Source organism: Lissotriton vulgaris, chromosome 3_1, assembly GCF_964263255.1.
Source record: "Lissotriton vulgaris chromosome 3_1, aLisVul1.2, whole genome shotgun sequence".
Taxonomy (NCBI): Eukaryota; Metazoa; Chordata; class Amphibia; order Caudata; family Salamandridae; genus Lissotriton; species Lissotriton vulgaris.
The window spans coordinates 882027432-882049484 of NC_141689.1; the positions used below are offsets into that span (position 1 = coordinate 882027432).

Genomic DNA, 22053 nt, shown 5'->3' on the forward strand with positions numbered 1-22053 from the left:
GGTATGGTGCACAGCTCACCTCCGTATAGCACAGGTGTGTAGCTATCTTGGATGTGCGCCAACTCGTGCCCCCAGGTAGCTATGTAATCTTATCTTCCTGAAAAAACATCAGAAGTTCCGTTTACAGTTTTAGAAAATTAGGGTGAATAGTCGGCACAAATGAGAGCCACTTACTTAATAATGATTGCTCGTACGCCACATTCCCCTTGTATGTAAATTAACTACAAATTTCCTTTCTTATTTCTTCCTTTAATTTCTCCCATGTTTCTAACAATTCCGTCATATGCAAACAGGCATGCTTATTAAAATGTCCAGAAGATGATCCCAGTATTTTCTTAAGGGATGGAAACGCCGTCGACACCTTGTACACCATGTATGCTTGTTTAAAATGTCCTAATGTTTGTGTAATGGTGTCTGCTGTATATTCTGTTTGCTCTATGAGAAATGTGCTGAAAACAAACATTTTTCCTTGCCTGAACCCTTCACGTTATGTTGTACGTCTTTCTTGCTAAAGTAGGATGCAGGCTTGTGTCCCACTTAAAACTGCTTCTTGTTTACTCTTTGTATATATTGAATTGATTGCACATTAAATATCTGTCCGGCTGGACAGATTTCTACAATATAGTACTGATTGGGTCCATAGTTATTGTCTTTTCAACTTGTTTTTGTCTGGGGACCGCTGTCTTTAGAAAAAAATATATGTAACTCTGTGGCTTCAATTCCGGAGCTGGTGTGCGGTTCAGCAGAGTCTGATGGCACTACCGGTAAGTGTACAGGAGCAATTGCTATGAAAAATTGTAAACCAGCCTTGCACCTTTATATATTCAAAAGTTCATGTATCCACAAGAAAGAGCATTACTGAAGGTAAGTAGGTCGATCTTCTTGGAGGGGGCGGGCATGTAGAAGATGGCACCCGTGTACGTTGCACGATATGGTGCTCCACAACTCTCAGCCCATAAACAGTCCTCCTGATTTATATTGGGGACATTTTGTCTCCGGACCCATCACCCTTGGTTCCTGGACTGTACCGACATGGAGGGGAGGTCTCAATTCTGCCGGAATTGGTCTCCGTATCTCCCTAACTTAGACACCCAGCATCGCAGTTTACCATTTCCCTACCAGGTTGTGGCACTGGACCGCATCTGCCTACTTGGCAGACCCAGCAGAGCACCGACTCAGCTGAGAGGGGCCACAGCTGAGAGGCGGGAGCCCATCGGGACCCAGCGATTGCTCACATCATATTTGGGCAGCTTTGGAGAGAATTAACTTGTGACGTGCTGTGCTGGCTTCCGTACTTACCCCGTCGCCATGAGAGATAATCCCTGCACCCGCAATGTCATTGTAGGAGGCACTATAGACTGCACAGTCTGTGGCCTCACACCAGTTCCCCGAGGTACACTTAAGCAGACTGGGAGGAGGAGGAGTGGCGAGTGTCTGACCTCATGCGCCCCTTGGGCTTTGAGCCACTGAAGAAAAGGTGGGGACTCTTACCTCCTCTGACCCCCATGCTTTGCCACTTACTATCTTCCTCACAGCCTATGGTTGGTTAATAATTCTCATGTCCACATTTTCCCTGACTTCACTATGGAAGTTTAGTGACCCAGTTCCTCCTTCTTGGTTGTGAAAAGGTGCCTGTGAGACCATTGTATTAAATATGTATTGCAATTCCATGTTACTCTCAGTATCATACATGAGAACACCACTTCTTTTCTTTTTACGCAACACCTTTTGGCTGGACTGCAGAGGCATCACAACTCCCTCTACTGGGGGGTCAAACCCCTTCTACTGCCTGGAAAGTGCAGAGACGTCCCAGACCTCACAACAGACGCATCACTATTGGACCTTCCAGGAAACAGGCTGCCAAAGAAAGGGTTCAGGTGGTCGCATACGTGGAGCAACATGTTGCAACTCTCTCATCCTCAGGGTCAGCAACAGAGAGCCTCGCCATTAGGACATCGGATATGGCTGATTCCGTGGTTGACGCACTACTAAGGGGTGGACCACTTAGCGCCCCTCAATCAGCCGAAGACTTGTTATAATTTGTTGGTTTTAGTCTACTAACATTATATTACTGAATGTACATGGATATACGAAGGTATGGGTGGAGTGTACGGATATACTGTTGTCACAATGGCTGAGCACACCCTCTTTGTGTTATATCTGTTAATACACAACCATTGACCCCCCTCCCACTTTGAACAGTAATAAAAATGTAGCTTGGTGCATATAGTTGTTCTTTGCTGCATTACAGTGCTAATGGCCAGTCTCTCATTGGTGTACTGGTTTGGGAGAGTGAGTTTGGTGGTTCCTGTTTTTATATTTTGTTTATTGCCTTTTTATTTCTTTTAATATTTTGGAAGGTGTCACTTGAAATGGGGCTTAGGTGAGCTGCGGGTGAGGAGGTCACCTTGGGGTGGTGATGCGAGATTGACAACTCACATAGGCTGCAATGGGTACTAATGTTACATAGCAAGGTCCCTCCTTTTCCGCATGACCTGGAACATGCGTGGTTTGACTAGCTATGTGAAAAGATACCGTGTCTAACAATACTTATTTTGACGTAAAATCCAGGTAACTCTCCTCCAGGATACCCACCTTACCGCCCCTAAACACACAGTTTTGTGTAGGTGCTGGAGGACCACATTGGTAGGAACCACATATTCAAGGTATGCCAGGGGGTCCTCATATGGGTGGCACAAGAGGTGCCTCTTGAGGTATTGTATGCTATAATAGACCCAGAAGGGAGGTACGTTATACTGGAGGGACTGTTAGACGGACTTCCATTGTCCCTCATATTTTTGTGTGCAACCAATACCAACCTGGCACCTTTTTTTACATTCTCTTACTCTGGAACTATTACATGATGCACTGGCACCCTGCTATTGGGGAGGGAACTTTAACTATGTACCAGACTCGGTTCTGTACTGCTCCTCCCCACCACTACCTGAGGGGCAATCCATTTTCATAACTCAGCACTTACAACGTTGGGCAATTAATACAAAGGTACTGGATACCTGGTGCAGCTTATACCTTATGACCAGGGAGTACCCAACTATTCGGGTCTCCATGACCTGCCTACTAGGATTGATCTTTTTATTGAAGTCCTGACACTCTCTCAAATGTTACAAGTGCTGAATACCTCTTGCACACCCTGCCAGATCACTGTCCTCTGCAGCTTCATCTGTGTTGGGACGTAGTTGCTCACGTATACCCACCTGGTGCCTTCCCTTGGAAGCGATGCGTGATGCTGCGCTTCATTCCAACCTCTCTGATAAAATCCCATCGTATTTCCAGGACAACGAGGGCTCAGCCACGAGTACTGGTATCGAATGGGACGTATTCAAAGCCATGCTGTGTGGCCATACTATCAAAGCAGTATATGTAGCCAAGCTGAATTTACACAGAGAACTCCCCATACTACAATCAGATATTCAGCGATGCAAGCAATTAGTGCCCAAGGATCAGACATCTATTGCTCCACTGGCTCAGGCAAGTCTTACATACAAGTCCACACTAGAAAGGCTGTGCACACTAGACTACAGAGAATATTTGGCGAGGAAACATACTCAGATTCTCCCAGGTTTCCGATCACTGTCATACGAGATGACACAGGTCTTATCCTTAACTCTCAAGATAAATAAACATTTAATTGCGTACGTACTGTGTAAAACTATATATGGCCCCACTGTTGATAGACCCAACACAGATTGTATCCTTCCTGGATAACTTAACTCTCCCATGCATACAGGAGCCCCAGCAGACAGGATTGGAGGCCCCCTTTCCGACACAGAAATCTTCGACATGATCAAACAAATGACGCGCTGTAGGACTCCTGGTGCAGATGGCTGGCCTGTGGATATTTATTTTGCTTTTCAATCACAACTTGCCCCATTGCTACTCAAGGTCTATGCCACGGCCTACACTGAGGGTATACCCCCCTCCCATCCTACCAGAGGTGGTGGTGGTTGCACCGCCCAAGCCTGATAGAGATTAATTGCTCCTCAGGTCGTACCGCCCTCTCTCATTACTAAATACAGATTGTAAGATTCTCTCCAAGGTGCTGGCCAACCACCTGATTCCCATTGTGCAACATGTAATACATCCTGATCAAAAGGGGTTTATACCCGGCAGGAACACATTCCTAAATCTACGTCACTTTTTTATGTTTACGGCCTGGGCTTGAAAATCAGGCACTCTCCCCTGGGTAGCTTCATTCGACATTGAGAAGGCATTCAGTACCCTGGTGTAGGACTATTTGATGGGGGTTCTTGGCAGGTTTGGGATAGAAAACAAATTCCTCAAATAGATAGCTTTACTGTATAACTCACCTTTTGCCTGGGTGAGAACAGGACACACTTTCTCTGACCCTTTCTGAATCGAATCTGGCACACATCAGAGTTGTCCCCTGTCCCCACTTATACACTAGCTATGAAGCCACTTGCGTGTGCGCTCCAGATGCATGCCTCGAGATTGGGAATCTGCGCCAGCGACCACTGGCCTATAATGTCTATATACAAAGATGACGCCCTAGTATATCTTTGAGACAATGGCACAGTGCTGCCATTTCTTATGGAGCTATTGCAGCAATTTGGAGTAGCCTCCGGATTGAAAGTAAACTGGGCTAAACCGCCGCTGTTCCCACTGACGCCACTCTCTGCGGATCAGCGGCGACTGCTTTCAAATACTTTGCAAACTTGAACATGCAATTCGATTAAATATTTGGGGATCTGTGTCTACTATTCAGATAGGGATCTAGTGGAAGGCACCCTGGGCTGGGCCCTTACAGGTGCAACAGCCTCCTTCCTATTCTGGACCTCATTGCCGCTCTCCCTGGTGGGATGCATAGCCATTTCTAAGATGCTGATCCTCCCCGGTTGTTGAATTTTTCTCTGCTCTCCCTGTCCTTTTATCCCAAAAGAAATGTAAGGAAATGCGAAAAATTCTGACCGCTTTAATCTGGGGAAATGGCAGGAGATGGGTGGCCCTCTCCAAGTTATGCACTACGCTGGAGGAGGCTGGCCCGGGTGCCCCGAATTATGAGTATTATTATGCAGCCTCACAACTACAATAGCCTGCATGCTGGTTGGCCTGACACAATATATCGTAATTAGGCCGATTGTCCATCATGATGCACCCATCTTCGATGCTGAAATGGCTGCTAGGTTTGGATAAGGTGTTCGCAATGAGGGGCTAGGGAACATTCTTATACGAGCATCTTGGGTGTGCTAGAACACTTATAACCCCATGAATTGCCTCTCTGGGTGATGGCAGGTTGTATTGAACTGGGCCTCAGACCAGAGCGATCACATGGACAGAATCAAGTCTCACAGTTTGTGGCACAAACCACTAAAGAGAGAGTCAAGTGGAGACACTTCAACCCTGCTGCTGCCCAAATACAATAGTACTTAAACAAAAGAAGTAGGTTGCCTTCACCAACACAGCGAGCAAGAACCCAATGATTGGATACAGATGCTGTTTACTGCACGTCAAGTGGGGTCTTTTAGACCAAGGAGGCCATCCTTAATGGAAGAGGATGCCTCACACACAATATTGTGTCATGCTTCATCATAGGCATCCGCTCCACACCCTGGGAAGATGGTACTACCATGGCAAACTCAAGCTCCATGAAGACTTGGCGGTAGGAGGGAGTTCTTACATAAAACGTACAGGACAAGAAATCGGGATTCAGTTTAATTAAACATACCTTCAGGTACCTCGGTTATCACCTTTATTATTGAGAACCTGAGGTACACTATAAACAAATCAAATGATGGAACTTTAAGAGAGTAATGTCTCTAGTCCATCTTACAGTTTGGCTCCCTACCTGAGAAACAGTTGGTGTGCCTGCTGTCTTATCCCTAGAGCTGGCTCAGTCTAACACAATGCATAATGGTAACTTGAGTTACACTTTTAATTATGAACCTTTACTTTGTGGTACCTTTTAATGGCTGAGGGGCTACCATGTGCAGGGGGTCTCCTTATGAGCTGTTAGCGCAGAGCCTGCGTGCACATATAATATTGGCAGACTGATCCCTAGCCGTCAACCATGGGATTACTTGAAACCACTATTTAAAATTCTGTTATAGTTGTATTCTTACACAGCAACCATAGCCGCGCCTTGAAAGGAAACTCCCTTTCCTGGTATCTGTGTATCTTGTAAGTTGCTCTGTTTATCAATATTGTTCAATTTATGATGTTTTTCCTTTTTTATGTACCTCTGCTACATTAGTGTGTGACTACGAAGGCCACCACCCCTCCTTTGACCGAGTCTTTGGTTTCCCCTGAAGTCTAGGGTAAGGAGTAGGAGTTTTACATTTCCTGTCTTTAATAAAATTAGCTGACATAGTTCATTTTTTTTTTTTTAAGACCAATGGTCCCAAATTTTATTTAGTTTCACAAGTAATAAGCCAATTAATCACACAATATCATAAAAAACTACTACAAACGTTACCCAGCTAGTAGCATGCTTTGACATGTCGGTCATACATAAGTGAAAATAAACAGTAGCCAGGGGAGATGCATTAGTCCGCAAACATCAGTGCCAGGAAAAGTCTCGGGGTGCAGTGCCTGTAGCATGCATCACTGCAAAAGGACCAAGGTGGTCATGTAAGCCAACAACCATTGTTCTAGGCCGTGCTCCCTGGTCGGCACTGATGTAGTCAAAGGCAGGAATCACATCCCATATTGCCATATGGGTCGCTGGGTTACAGTCTCCTGATCTTGGCAGTGTCCAATAAGCATTGTGTAGAGAGTAAACGGGGAGGGGAAATCGAACATCATCGTGAGTACAGTAGAAACAAACTCACTGTCAACCAAGAGACACAACAGGGAAATAATGAAAGAAGAATAAAAAAAGAAAGGAGGGAGAAACATTTCAACAACAGTTGGACTAGTATTAGCGTGTACAGTAATGTATCAGTGATCCTAGCTGTGTATGTTGCGTCCTATATGGACCGTGCGGGGATGGGGACGGCTGTGGATGTTGGGTTGCTGTGACCGCAGGGCGGGGAGGGGGGGGAGGGGGGATGATAGGAAACAGCCCTCGTCGGGTATCATCTCGGTGGCCGGGGGGGGTTGGGGGGGGGCGGGGAAGGGGAGGGGGGTTGTGTCATGACGGGACGGTGGATGACAGTTCCCTCACAGTTCCGTGTCAAGGTGGTCACGTTATGCCGGCCTGGGTGCATGCCCGGTGGTACGCAGTCAGGGTAGTGTCCCAGTCTTGGGCAATCGGGTACATCCGGAGGCCCGCCGTCTCTTCCCTGTGTAGAGACACACTCTCCGCGCAAGCCCAGTTGTCAAATGAGCGACGCCAGTCTGCAGGGCGCGGGGGGGCGACATTTTTCCATCGTTTCGTGATGAGTCGCTTAGCCGTAATGAGCCCTAGGTCCCAGAAACGTGCCCTTAGTTTGGTCTGCTTGGTTCTCTTGTAGAGTCCCAGCAGGCATGCTTCCCACGTCTTGGGGAGGGTATCGCCCGTGGCTGTCGTCAATGTGTCAGTGACCGCCGACCAGTACAAGGTGAGGTGAGCGCAACTCCAGAGTGCGTGCAGGATGTCCGAGTTCAGGAGGCCGCACCTGGGGCACGCTGACGAGGTGAGTCCGAAGTAGCGGTTCAGTTTGTCTGGGGACAAATATGCACGGTGTATTATGTAGTATTGGATGATCTTAAATCGCGCGTTGCGAGGAATGTTTCTGGCGCCCGCCAGCACCGCGGCCCACTGTTTGTCTGTCCATTCACTACCCCGGTCGGTCGTCCACTTCTCCCTCAGCCGTTGGGAGGAGAATTGAGTATGGCTGTTTAGTGCCTGTGCCAACCAATGCACTATATGGGAACCATCGCCCATCACATGTAGGTACTGAATAAGCATATGCGTGGTCGGCTCGTGGGTCAGGTCTCCCCATGCCTCCGTTAGCGCACGAAGAAGCCTGGCGTGCGTCAGAAATTGGCCTGCTGGCAGACCGGTGTCAGTGGCCAGAGTCTCGAAGGGCAACAGCTCTCCGTCGCTATACAGGCCACCCAGGTCGTCCAAGTCTGCCGCAGTCCAACTGCGTAGCTCGGATGAAGACAGCGCGCCAGTTCCCAGGGGGGTCCCCTGCAGAGGTAGGTTCGGGGCATAGGGCACCGTGCTCTTGGTGAGTCTGAGGCTCCGCATAAAGCACTGCCTTGCGACTGCCACATGGACCTGATTGGGGGGCCGGCCCCGCGTCAGGGGGTGGAAGAGTGTCAGCACCTGTATGGGGGACAGGGTAGTGTCTTCCGTGGCCGTATCCATCAGGTTCTTACCACTCAGCCAGTAGGCAACCCATTGTAGCTGGGCCGCTAGGTAATATAGCTCCTGATTGGGAACCGCCAAGCCTCCAGAGTCCGAGGCCGCGTAGAGGGTCCTCAATGCTACTCGGGGGCGTCCTTTATTCCAGATGAGGCGCCTGGTGAGGGCTTCCAACCCCTTGAATATGCGTGTTGGTACATACACTGGTAGGTTAGCATAAAGATAGAGGAGCCGGGGGAGCATTATCATCTTAGTCAGCGCCACTCGGGCCGGCACATTCAGTGGGAGGGAGTTCCAGAACGTGACCTGGGCTGATAGCGAGGATATGGCTCTCACGAGGTTGCCCTCCAGGAGATCAATGGGGTCTCGATATATGAGGATCCCCAGGTACCTGAATACCGTCTGGTGCCATCGGAGCGTCTCTCCCATCATGTGCACATCACATTGCGGCATTGTGTCACTGAATGCATAAGCTCCTGATTTAGCCCAGTTAACACGGAGCCCTGACATGTCCCCGAACGTTTGAAAGATGTCCGTGATTGCCGCGGGTATATGAGCGAGGTCCCTGATATATAACAGCAAGTCGTCGGCATACAGAGACACCGAGTGGATGCCGTCTGCCAGTGGGATACCCCAGGTGACGCCGGAGGCACGGAGCAGTTCTGCCAATGGCTCCATCACAAGGGCGAATAACAGAGGGGAGAGGGGACAGCCCTGCCTGGTGCCCCTCCCAATCCTAATTCTGTCAGAGAACAATCGCCCAGTCCGGACTCGTACCTCGGGCGCCTGGTAGAGGAGCCCCACCATCTGGACATAGGCATCGCCCAGCTCATACTTCTCGAGGACTCGGAGGAGATAGGGCCACTCCACCGAGTCAAACGCCTTTTCCAGATCAAGTACTATGCATCCTGAACGTGGCCAGGTGGAAGTCGCATATCGTTGGACCCTGAAGAAGCGGCGTAAATTGTAAGACATGCTTCGGGTGGGCACAAAGCCGTTCTGGTCAGAGTGCACCAGCGTGGGAACTAGGGGCGCAAGCCTCAGAGCCAACGTTGCTACTAAGATTTTGTAATCAGTGTTGAGGAGTGCTAATGGTCTGTACGAGCCAAGTTCGCTCGCCTCTCTGCCCGGTTTTAGCAGGGAGATCACGTTGGCTTCGTTCAAGGACGCCGGAAGTTCAGCATCCTCAGATGCCGCCTTATACACCCTTAACAGTTCTGGTATTAGTACCAAGGAATAGGCCTTGTAGAATTCAGCCGGGAGCCCGTCTGGGCCCGGTGCCTTGCCATTAGAGAGGGAAAAAATCACCTCCCGTAGTTCCTCACTGGTAAGCTCAGCTCCCAGCTCTGCCTGGTGGGCGGGAGTGGCTGTCGGAAGTTGTAGTGTCGCCAGATAGTCCGTGATCTCCACCTCAGTGGCCCTCAGTCGTGAGCTGTATAAGGACCTGTAATGCGACGTGAACGCCTCGTGTATCTGTTTCTGGGTGAAGACTTCAGCGCCCTGAGTCGTACGGATCGACAGTACCGACGCGGACTGAGTGTCCTGTCGTATCAGCCACGACAGGAGTCTGCCAGGTTTGTCACCTGTGTTGTGGGTGCGTGTGGAGTGTGCTGCGAAGTTAATGTTCTTCAGCCTTTCCATCAAAAGAGCGTGATCTGCCCTGGCCGAGACCAGTTGGGAGTCATCGCCCTCCGCCGCCTCCCGCTCCTTGTCTAGTAGTGCCACTTCCGCTTGTATCAGATCTCTCTCCACCTGTCCTCGTAGGCTCGCTTGCATGCCGAGGCAGCTCCCCCGGGTCACTGCCTTAAAGGCGTCCCACTCAATTTTCGGGGACAAGGTCGAGTCGCTATTGTCCTCGAAATACTGTATTATCCTCCTAGATATCTCCTCTCGGAATGGGGTATCGAGCAAGAGATCCGGTTGCAGGCGCCATGTGGGCACAGGTAGGCACGGGCGTCTCCATCCATAAACTAGATTGTGTTTGTTGTGGTCTGAGTGTGTCCGCCCCAGGTAGTCAGTGTCTGTTACGGAAGGAATCAGGTCGCGGGACATCATATATCTATCTAGTCTGACGTGCAACGAGTGGGCTCCAGAGTAGTAGGAATACACCTGGGCGGTGGGATTTCTGACTCGCCAGGCATCCTGTAGGTTCCACTGCGTCGCCCAATCAAGTAGGGCCCTGGAGGCTGCCTGGGCTGGGGCGATAGTCGCCGGGGGAGACGAGCGGTCAAGGGAGACATCCAGTACACTGTTGTAATCACCACCTAACAGTAGGGGTACGTCAGGCCAAGGTGCAATCACCGCTGATAATCGTGTTAGGAATTTCCCCTGTTCGACATTAGGTGCGTAGATGGAGGCTATAACTATCTGCTGCCCGTCCAGTCTGCCCTGTATGAAGACATAGCGCCCCTCAGTGTCAACGTTGCTGTGTGTCAGTGCAAATGGAACCCCCGGCCGTACCCAGATCAGAGTCCCTCGTGCAAACGCTGAAAAGGTCGTGGCGAATATTTGCCCCCTCCACCTACGGCGAAGTGTGGCTACCTCTGTGGCTACCAGGTGGGTCTCCTGCAACAGTGCAATCTGTATCTGATGTCTTTTAAGATAGGAGTACACCTGATATCTACGTGAGGGTGTGTGCATGCCCCTGACATTCCAGGTACAAAATGTAACCGTAGTCATCACAGTAGCCATCTCGCCCAAGTACTCGCTCCCCCTCCACCAACCCCCAGCCCGCCCCGGCCACACATGCACAGCAGCAGATATCAATGACCATTTTTCCAACCCGCCATCCCACACAGACCCAGGAATGCGCGCTGTAATACTTTAGTGCCAACACTAGTCTCAAAAAGAACAGTAACAAAACCATAATACCAAAAGGGCGACAACAAAACAAGTCGCCGCCCAAACGCTCTAACGAGCTCAATCAGTCCGTGAGTTCAATGGGGGGATGACAAAGTACGTTGCTTAAGTAATACAAGATAGTTCACTAGGCCAAGAGAGCCGTGGTGACTCCCCTCCACGGGCTGTGGGCCAAAGGGCATCAGAAGTCAATGGCAGTGCCCACAATCAGGGCCAGAGTGTCTAATGTCACAGGACCTGGATGCTGTGTTCCGGGGGGGTCTCCTCTTCCCTCCCCCGAGGGGCACTCACCTCTAGGGGTCCGTCCACCCCTTCAACACAATGTTTCCGGTGTTACTCAAGTGGAACGGCTCCGACCCCCTTCCCGGTGTCAGGGGCAGCTCAGAGTCCATTAGGGAGGTGGGGGGGGGGGGCGGAGGCAGGGCACAGGCCCCGGGGACGGAGCCGGTTGTGGCAACTGGAGTCTTCAGAAGTGCCGGTGGGGACCTCCAAGTGGGTCGACCATTGTAGTGTAGAGACTGCTATACGTCGCCAGCTGCTGCATTCCGGCCAGGACTAGGGTGAGGGGGGTTGCTATGCTATTAGGTCCGCTGTTTGGGGTGTGACATCCGGTAGGCCCTCTGTATTCTGGTCATCCGGCAGTCCGTACAAGTATTCATCGTCTTCGCTCCCGCGTGATCTTGGGCTGGCGTTGGAGATCAGGATGGGTGACTGTGTTCCACTGATCTCAGCCGCTATCCGGAGGGCCTCTTGCTGTTCACTTTGAATTTGCTCTGGCGTGGGGCCTATTTCCGTGTCCGCGGCGGGCGACCCGGTCGGCGAGGTGCGCCGGTGTCTTCGCCTGCGGGTGCCGCGATTTCTACGTTGCTCCGTCGGCGCGGACCCGTGGCCCGTATCAATCCCAGAATCCAGCCAGGACGCAGCCGCCTCAGGAGTCTTGTCCTGTGCCACGACCCGGAGGCGTGCCGGGAACAGTAACGAGTTTTTGAGAGCTAGGCGCCTGAGTCGCTGTTTCGCCGCTAAGAACGATTGACGTTGTCGTTGGACTTGTACTGTGTAGTCGGGGAAGAACATCACCTTGGCGTTGTCCACCTTTATGTCTGATAGTTTCCGGGTTTTGCGTAGGATGGCGTCCCTATCACGGTAGTTCAGCACCCGCATAAGCATTGGTCTGGGATTGGAGCCCTCCGGGGGTGGACGGGACGGCACTCTGTGTGCCCTTTCCACCACAAAATGTGGTGACAGTGTGCCCTCCGGCAACAGTTCTCGGAGCCAGGTCTCCATGTGCTCCGCTGTCTCCCTCCGCTCCCATCGTTCCGGCAGGCCTACTGTGCGCACATTGTTCCTCCTGGCCCGCCCTTCCGCATCCTCCGCTCTGTCCTCAAGGAACTCCACCCGGTTGAGGAGGTCACGTATGTGCTTATCCGTCTGTGCCAGTTTGGGCGAGGCCTCCGCCATTGTTTGTTCCAGGACCGTGGTGCGTTCGGATAGTTTCTTGTGGTCCGCTCGGAGATGCGTCAGGTCCACCGCTACCTTATCGATCTTGGTCTCCAGCGATGTACGGGTTAACTGCATGGATTCCTCCAGGCGCTCCATGGCCGCCAGCATAGTGTCTAGTTTGGAGGCAGTCTGGTCAGCCTCGGAGTTCTTCACCATCTTTCCTTTGTTCAGTGTCCCACCGGTGCCGGTCTTCGCTCTAGTCCCCCCTGACATGGGGCTGGTCGACGCTGCAAAGCAGCCGGGTGGGTAGGCCCCCGCGATCAACACTGTTGGGTCCCGTGTGTGATGGCTACAAGGTCAGGCACTCTGCTCCACTCGTTCTGGGTGGTGCGTGGCCGGCGAGGGGTCCGCTATACTGCCAGGGCCCCCAGGATCCTGCTCTGTGACACCGTCTGGGGAGGGCAAGATGGCGGCGTCGTGACTGATGCGGGAGCTCCTATGCGCCACCGGGTGTCACTGCGAATGTCTCAATGGCGGAACGCCTCCTGGCAGTGCCACGTGTAGGTCGGCCAGGCCGGACCGCGTGGCTTCTCTGGTCGTTCCCGTCTCCCGGGTCTGGGAGGTTTCGCCCGTCCGGGCGACCCTGGACACCACCCAGTGCAGCGCAGGGCTCCGTGCGTCCCAGCGTGAGGTAAGCAGTGGTGATGAGTGCGTGGCCGCACTGGTTCCGCACCCGCGCGGGCAGAGTCCAGCCTCCCCAATGTAGGGTCGGCCGCCGGTGGGGTTGCACAGGTGTGGTCGTGGTCTGCACAGGGCGTAGGCCGGGTCTCCGAAGGTGGGCTAGGTCCAATGTCAGTTAGGGACTGCCGCAGGGTGGAAGGTAGGAGCAGGAGCCCAGGGTATGGGACTTCACTGCCTCCGTCGGTGATCGCCGGGGCCCAGGGGCAACAGGGTCAGTGAGGGCCCCCAATCAGCAGTACACGATCTCTCTCCGGAGACCACGTGGCTCGGCGGGGTATTCCCGGCGCCGTCAGGCAGGAGGGCCGGTGCCACAGCCTTCGGTGGGCGAGGGTGTCGTCTCCGCTCTCAGATTCTGGGGCCCCCGAGTAGCGGGGCCGCCGGGGGCACCAGGCGCAGTGGCGCGTTCCCGCTCCCAACTCTCTGTTGCTCAGGGGAAGGTGTACGCGTCACGGCCTACCTCGTAGGGCCGGATCCCCGGTCTCTGGTGATCAGGTTCGCCGGCCGGAAGTGTGCCCAGGGCGGGTAGTTGCCGAGGCCGCAGTCGGTCGGAAGGTCCGTCGCTCCGATCTGCCCCAAAGTCGCACCGGCGGTGGATCAGGCTCCGGGGTGCACTTGGTTCAAGTCTGGGTCCGCCACAGCTTAAAATGACGGAGAATTGGCCCGTGGTAGGGGAGCTTCACTCGGAGCTCGGCCCGGGCACGTCCGTTCACATCGCGTGCTAAGCCACGCCCCCTAGCTGACATAGTTCATAGTGCTGGATACCTACCCCTGAAATCCACATTAGAAGGTTCTATGGTTAGCATTGCATGGACTTTTGAGCTTTCACCACATATAATATAATTAGGTGATACCTCATCTTAAAGAGAGAGGGAAGACCCTTGTTTCATGGTCCACCTGCACTCACTAGAAGTTCTCAATTAAGTGCGAGTGTTGGGTGGGGCAAATAAGCATGAAAAGGATGCCTGCGACTAAAGTAATTTGGTTCACCGAGGTGTGCTCTCTGACATATCTGTGTTTAGCACACCAGTATATTTTCACTCACCTTTCTCTCTGTATTATGAGTTCCCATATGCAGGTGTACGATTAATTGCGCATAGAAGTATCCCAAGTAGGATTTACTTGGGTTATTTCTTAGATGTATTCCCCCACGCTAGCATGTAGGGACACAGAGGACACCCAGTAATGTATAGGGATCGACAGCCCTGGCGAATGTCCCAGACCTATTAGGCTATCCATATGGGCAGAAACATGTTGACAGACTGTAAGATGGACTAGAGACATTACTCTCTTCGGGTTACATCATTTGATTTATTTTTAGTGTACCTCAGGCCCTCAATAATAAAGGCGATATCCGAGGTACCTGAAGGTATTTTTAAATAAACTGGACCTCGATTTTGCCCTGCAAGTGTTATGTAAGAACTCCATCCTACTGCCAAGTCTTCATGGAGGTTGAGTCCTCCCTAGTAGTACCATCTTACCAGGGTGGGGAAAGGATGCCTATGATGAAGCATGACGCATTTTGTGTGTGAGACAACCTCTTCCATTAAGGATAATCTCCTTGGTCTAAAAGACCCCACGTGACTTGCAGTAGACAGCATCTGTATCCAACCGTTGGGTTCTTGCTCAATGTGTTGGTGAAGGCAACCTACTTCTTTTGTGTTCGTACTTAAAATTTGGGGCAACATGTTTGAAGATAAGATCCTACCCTGGTTTGAGAGCTTAGTGTACAACTATGGAATATCGCTGGGATCCCTCCTTACCTATGCCTCACTCACTAGGCATTTGCACAGGGTCTGGCACAGAACATATGATGAACCAAAAACCATGATATTCTTTCAGGTGATGCTAAAACACAGTGGGACCATCATGCGAACACACACTTGTACGGCTCCCTGCGCATGTAAAGTGGGACACTACTTCATTCCCTCCGTGCTTTTTGGGACACTGCACTCGCCACCTCACTCACAGACAAGCAATGGACATAGTGCCTGGGGGAGGGGGAGGGGGGGGGGGGTTCCAAAACATGTTTGCAGGAATTCTTGACTCAAATATATACCATTCAGCTATCTCTCCCACACTTACCTCACCTCCAAGTGACTGGCGGGTATGTACGAAAGGACACCTAACTCCTGCCTCCACTGCCAAGACAATACAGCAAATTTTAACCATGTGGTATGGACATGTCCCTAACTTGCTACTTACTGGGATGGTGTAATGGAAATTTTCTCTGATGCCTTAGGCTTCCCGTTCCGAAGGGATGGCTTGCATAGGCTTCTAGGAATCATGTACCGACTTGCATAGCCTTTTAGGAATCATGTACCGAAGGTACACATTTATTCTCCTATTGTTCATTATCATAATTGCAATGTTTGCTTCTGACTTTGCTGTTGCTCTAAAAACTAGTAAATAAAATATTTCACGCAAAAAAGTATGTTGATCTTCTTACCACCGTAGTTTCTGTCAACAGTAGTTCTTACACAAGCACCAATTTTCTTGGTTAACAGAGAGAAGGCTCCTATGAGAAAGGGAAAGGGTTAGCTTGTAACCCTGCAACTCCTTTAGCAGGCAAGAAAGATGCTGACTGCACTATATAGAAAAGTTTTTACTATATGACAGCTATAAAGGGTTGTAAGCTGATGCCTCATTGGAAAAAGAATTGATGAACAAGCAGCAGACTGCTAGTCAGGGCTGGTTTTAGGGCAGTGCGACTGGTACGGCCGTACTGGGCACTGACCTGTGGAGGGGGCACTGACCTAAGGGTGAGGGGTGCTTTATTTAACTATAACTTATGATTGGTGAGATGAAGGGCACGTTTGCCCGGTGGTAGTGAGAGAATTCGACGAGGCAGTAATGGGCTGTCGGGGGGCGCCCAAAATGATTGTATTGAGATGATGCTACTAGTTAAAGCCATCTCTGAAGGCTGTCACTAAAATAAAATAAAAATGGCTAGTCCACTACACAATAAAATGATACAGCATTAATTACTGTATGCACTGTAAACATTTAAACTAAAGCTACCTGTTGATACATTCGGCAAAGTATTGCTATGCACGTACAAACAGCGTGCAGTGAATGTTCACCTTAATGAATACGTTCCATTTCTGCCGCAAGACTAGGAATGTATGTATGTATGAAGTGTTAATGCCCTTATTGTTATATCAATATCAACACTTGACTATAATTCTCATTTGGCCACAATATAGCTGGAGACACTCACTAAATCTATGGGTCTCTTGAAGTTTAATGTGGCTTATGGGGGTTTCTGTTATTCATCACTCCTGAGAATTTACAATGGTAAAATTGTCCCTTCATCATATTTGCAAGTGGTAACAGCTAAAGGGCCAACTAATAATACATTCATTTTAACGGTGTATACAAGAATTCATAAAACAGAGGATAAATATATTTCTATTTCACAAGCTTTTCTTAGATTGAGATTTGAATGGATATATGTTTCTAGGTATAATCTTGGATGAGGGTTGTAAACTCGGATGACAAAAAGTACAAAACAGAGTGATCTTGGAACCTTCACAGATGTTGTAAGGCAGTTCTCTGGGATTGATTAGACTATACTGAGGATAAAGAGGACGACTGGATACGGGTTGCACAGACTAGATTGAGACACTGTTAGAAATGGGGTAGCATGGTGCAGAGCGGGAAGGCCAAACTCCTGAGGACATGTGTGAAGCATCCACGCATTACACACAGACGACACACAAGGCACCCCACAAAAAGAGACACAACACCAGTTTTGGTGAAAAATAATAACTTTTGTATTGTACCAAACCTACACAGGTAATCACAATTATCACTCTACTGCGCCAACTGGCGCCAGGGCAATATTTACAATGGGGATTATTTACAGGGCAGGGCCAATTGGGCCACTGCCAGAACCATTGGGAAAGTATAATGGATAAAGTAAAAAGATGAGTTCATCAGTTGCAGTGCTGGAATAGAAAAAACATAAAGCATTCTCAGTTGGCATAAGACATTAGGCTTGAACTCCTCAGTGTGCACCTTAGGGGAAGCATCAACACATGGTGCATGGCATAACACTGTGCCTAGAAACCTTTCTTAGCATGAGCACCTCCAACTTGGAGGCCTAAACCAGTAGCATGAACACATGTAACATGGGGTCTATACCATCAGCATAAACACATTGGCAGTCTATCAGCATATGGCACCCTGAATCTAAACACATGAGACCTAGACACATTAGATCTAGTGGAAACCTAGATTACCACTGCCTGGTATCAGGCAGTCATGTTAGGCACAAATCCTGAGCATGAGCATGGGGCATAACTCCCCTCCGTACTTTAATACACATCCTGCAAAGTAACCTGTAAGGCCTAAAACATCAGGCATACAACCATCAGCAGGGATCGCCTTGTACCTAAACCTGGGGCCACAAGGCTTCATCATCAGTGTCAGTGTCCCATGCATATAGCACTACTGCCCTGGGATTCCTTAAATAGACTTTGTCCCCAACGTCGCTGGTTAGTTTATTGGCGCTACTGCGCTAGGGGGAGCCCCTCTTCTGAACTCTGCAATTAAGAGTGCCCCACAATGTTAAAGCTGCCCGCTGTCAACCAAGCAGGCAGGGGGGAATCCCACACACCGGGATTCCCTTGTAGCGCTTTAGAATCCCGGCGCTGCAGACGTCCACTCCTCTTCTCCTGGGCACAATTGTAGCGCCTTGGCAGCAAGCAGAGCACAGTTAATGCAAATAAGGCACTCTGGCAGCACCACAATGCAGCACGCATGCAGGGGAATTGAAATATAGCGCTTTGACAGCACATCGCTGCAGGGCTCAGCTCCTCTTCCGCTGGCACCATGAATATAGCGCTTACGATGTGCTCAGTCCCACCAGGGGCTTCAGGGACGACAGGTAGTGCTCCTCACCAGCAATGCGAATATAGCGCTCACGAGGCGCTAGGTAGCTGCCACAGATTAAGGGTTCCACCTAAGGACGTAGCGCCCACGATCCTCTCTCCACACTCGCCATCTGCATATAGCGCTTGGGCAGTACAGCACTAGAGTGCAGGCAGTGGGAGGGTACAGGCAGTCCACATGGACGGCTCACGAGGTGCTAGGTCCCACCAGCAGACTCATGGGCAACCGGTCACGCTCCTCACCTCCTTCTGGGCGCAGTCAAAGGTGCTCCTTGGCAGTCAGTCAAAGCGCTCTCCTTTTCCAGGTGCTAGGGAGCAGTCAGGGCCCAGGTGTAGCGCTCACGAGGCGCTAGGGCAGGAGAGCAGGCAGGCAGTGCTAGGCCAGGTCAGCGGTCAGTGGGTACTCATCAGTACAGGACAGCAGCTCCTCTGAACCATCATCCCCTGTAACATGGCACTCCTCCTGGTAGAGCAGCCTGAACTCCAGCAGCGGGCTCTCACTGGCCCTGTGGACAGTGGAGGGGTACAGATGGGCTCAGGGGACAGCACACAGGCCCATGCGGCGGCACCCCCTTGCAGCAGGTCCCCTCACTCTCAAGTCTACGCTCTGACTGATCACATGGCATCTCTACTGCTCTACAAGTACCAGAAAGGCTGGAAGCTTCTAGATGGTCCCTGGCAGTTCCAGCCTCAACTGTCACTGTGAGGAGTATAGAGCACCTTGTCACTTCAAACACTAGACCGCTAACCCACCTCAGTCAGGCGGCACAAGCAGACAGCAATGGCATCCATTTTAACACCTTAGCTGCTTTGGAACGTCCAGCTCCAGTGCTGAACGTTCCATTGCGCAGGTGCAGATGGAACGTCCAACGGCCGACGGCAGCACTCCCGAGGTAGTGGTGCCGTCGGCCGCTGGTATAGGCGCAGCGCTTAAGAGGTTAAAAGTTACATTTTACAAAGGGGCATTTCTACAATGGTAAAAATGACTCTGCGAACGCCATTGAGCAGCATGTATCACTGCCTCTCCCACCACTCATGGCCTATACATTCCTCTACCATGGGGGAGCTAAAGGTGTGTACACCATTTCACAGCATTTAACATTTGCATTTGAAATACATCCACATGACATGTTGATTCCCACAAAAGTGAAAAAATTCAGGGAAAAAGGGCCAAGTCCAACAGACACACTGGTGAAATATCTCGCTGTCTGTTACCCCATAACCTCTTCAATAGCTTTGTAACAGATTTTTGGTAAAAATAGTTGTCATGTGTATGAGGCCCTATAAAAAATGGGCACTCCATGTGCCTCAAAGAGACATTTAAATTATGTATCTCTGCTTTTGTGATTTAGACGCCCATTACTACAACTTCTCAAGGCATGTGTGACTTCTACAGTTTCATCAGGGGTGGCTTCTCCGTAATAGCGTAGGAGCATTTCCGGACTTGTCAGTTAGTCAGTGAAAAGTAAAATTTATAATAAAACAGTATCATTTTATTTTCTGCTGACTAACTGCCAATTACAGTGTAGAGCGGGGCTGGACCATGGCACGGAGGAGGAGTGATGGGTATTGTTAAGTGCGAATGTCAGTTTGGCTGTCTTTCTTAGGCCGGCCAAACAGACATGAGCACTTACATTTCTCCAACCCAGCTGTGTTGCACTACAAGTTGGAGAAAAGCCACAGGCTCCCAGGCACTGCCTGAGCAACATACCAGGCCACTCAGGCCTATCCTGGCCCTGCTGTCATGCTAGGTATAGCATGAGAGCAGCGTCAGGATTGGGTGGGGAGCATATGCTTGTGCCCCAGTGACTGTCGGGAGGGGAGCCGGAGACGAGCAGTCCCCCCACCTGCCCATCCAGTTTGATTTTGCAGCATCCGCCACTGATTTCAGGTTCGTTTAATGGCCTAGATTGTGGTTTTTCTACTACATGGATGCAATGCCTTTTTGGTCTGCATTCTGTAATCTTCTTGTCTAGAAGCCACTGGATAATCAATACTAATGCATTACCAAATTCATAACTTTGAAAAATAAGGTTGCATGGGCACTACTCTGTTCAACATGGGTCATGGAAGGAAAACTCAGTGAATGAAATGAGAAATCCTGTTCTAGAATAACATTTACCTCAGTACAGATTTTTCATTTATTTTTTTAAATTACGTTTGCCATCACCTATACCACAATAAAGCTGCCTTACCACTTATTAAACAGTTGTCCATCGGAATATCAAATATACCAAGGGGTGAATTGTTGAGCTCTTTCAGTAGCACTAAACATTTTTAAGGAGAATTTTCAAAACCTCTCTAGTTAATTCAGAAAATTTATAGTAATATTGCTATTCACATCCACTCTAAAAAATGGTATTCAACTAAACCAATATCTGTAATTAATTTATCTCTGATTATCCTGTTGTGGGTGGAACTCAAGTTGCGTGATCCTTACGACTACCCTCGAGAATTGCAAGTTGTGGAGAGGCCTCCTAACAATGTTTCTCTTTCTGCCTTTCTATAATAGGAGGAAAGCAAAGTACGCTGTCGAAGAGATGCACCATTGTCAAGAAGAAAGAAAAGTAGTTCTCCCATGAAAAACAGCACAACTAAAGACAAACATTTTGCGAAGGAGACAAAATCCTCAAAATCCCGGTCCCCCTCACCGTACACTCGAAGGCGGATGTGTGAACTTAGCAATGATAACCAGCAACGGCTCTCTCAGTTGAGTGTGGGGAACTTTGAGTTCAAGTCGGATATAGATGCAAGGCCTCCATTTGTTGTCAGACATGTAAGTTTTTTATTCGTTTTTCAGTCTGTGTCATGTAAATGCAGAAGCACATTGAATGAGAAGGGATCGATAAAATAAAACTTGTCCAAATAGTCTCATTTCGGCAGGTGACTTAAAAAGTAACTCCAATAACTGTTAACATTTTACCAATTTTGCATCAATGGCAATGTTATTTTATATTGGTGGTATGAGGCAAAATTGAATAGATTCTTTGCAGTGGCACTGTTCAAAACTGTTATGTTCTTGGAAGGGAGTAGCAGAGTATTGGTATGTTCTTGGTGATCTTGATGAGACAAATATTGTGATTTATTTATAAACAAAATTCCACCAAAACGACAAAATCCAAAAAGAGGAACCAGAAGTATTAATTTTAAAAATTGTAAGTAGAAATAGCACCAAGAAGAGCAAAGTGCCAATGGTAGTCAGTTGTTGCAGTAGAACAAGATCTATGTGTCATTTGACGCTGACCGTAATGTAATGTGGGTTGGAAGCCCTAACCAGTTTCACCATGGCAATGATTTTGCTTTATGACTTTATTCTTTTTAATTCCCAACCTACCACAGGATTACAAGCACACTTCTAAAGCCTCTTCAAGACCTCAAAAAGGCACTTAGAGACTCACAGGGTGGCACGCAGCGGCCAATAGGAGGGTTCACTCCAGTTGCCACTGGTCAGTTGGTCAGTTGCAGGAAAAGGTCTATTGTAGCTCGTTGTTTTCTTGTAGCTGTAACAGGAGGTCCGCCTTATGAACCCTGGAGTACACTTCTTTGTTCTGGGTCCAAGAGGGAGAGCAGGCCCAGTCATCGAGGGTCTTCTCAAATTTCAGACAGCAGGTTCAGTCCTCTTCTGATCTTCCATAGGTCCAGGAGTGTTCTGAAGTGGTTTCCACAATTATGCTTGGCACAAGCTAATGGGTGGAAATCACGCTTGGGAGACCCTAACCAATAGGGTAAAGGTTTTTGGTGCAAACCCTGCCCACTTTGGGCATTTTCAAGATGACCAAAGTCTTTGGACCCACTAAACTTTGAAGTTCACTCCAAATGTGGTACGTAAACCTAGTAGACCTGGCAAACTGG

The 22053-nt window shown here is 49.6% G+C and overlaps 1 protein-coding gene across 2 annotated transcripts in view; it reads left to right on the top strand.

Annotated features, from left to right (window-relative positions):
- The window catches only part of SPATA6L (spermatogenesis associated 6 like), a 529514-nt gene that overhangs the window by 393626 nt on the left and 113835 nt on the right, over window positions 1-22053 (top strand). For both annotated transcript variants that reach the window (XM_086961205.1, XM_086961204.1), the window contains one exon: window positions 20714-20977. In XM_086961205.1, coding sequence (XP_086817331.1) covers window positions 20714-20977 — 264 coding nt within the window. The remainder of the gene's footprint in view (window positions 1-20713; window positions 20978-22053) is intronic.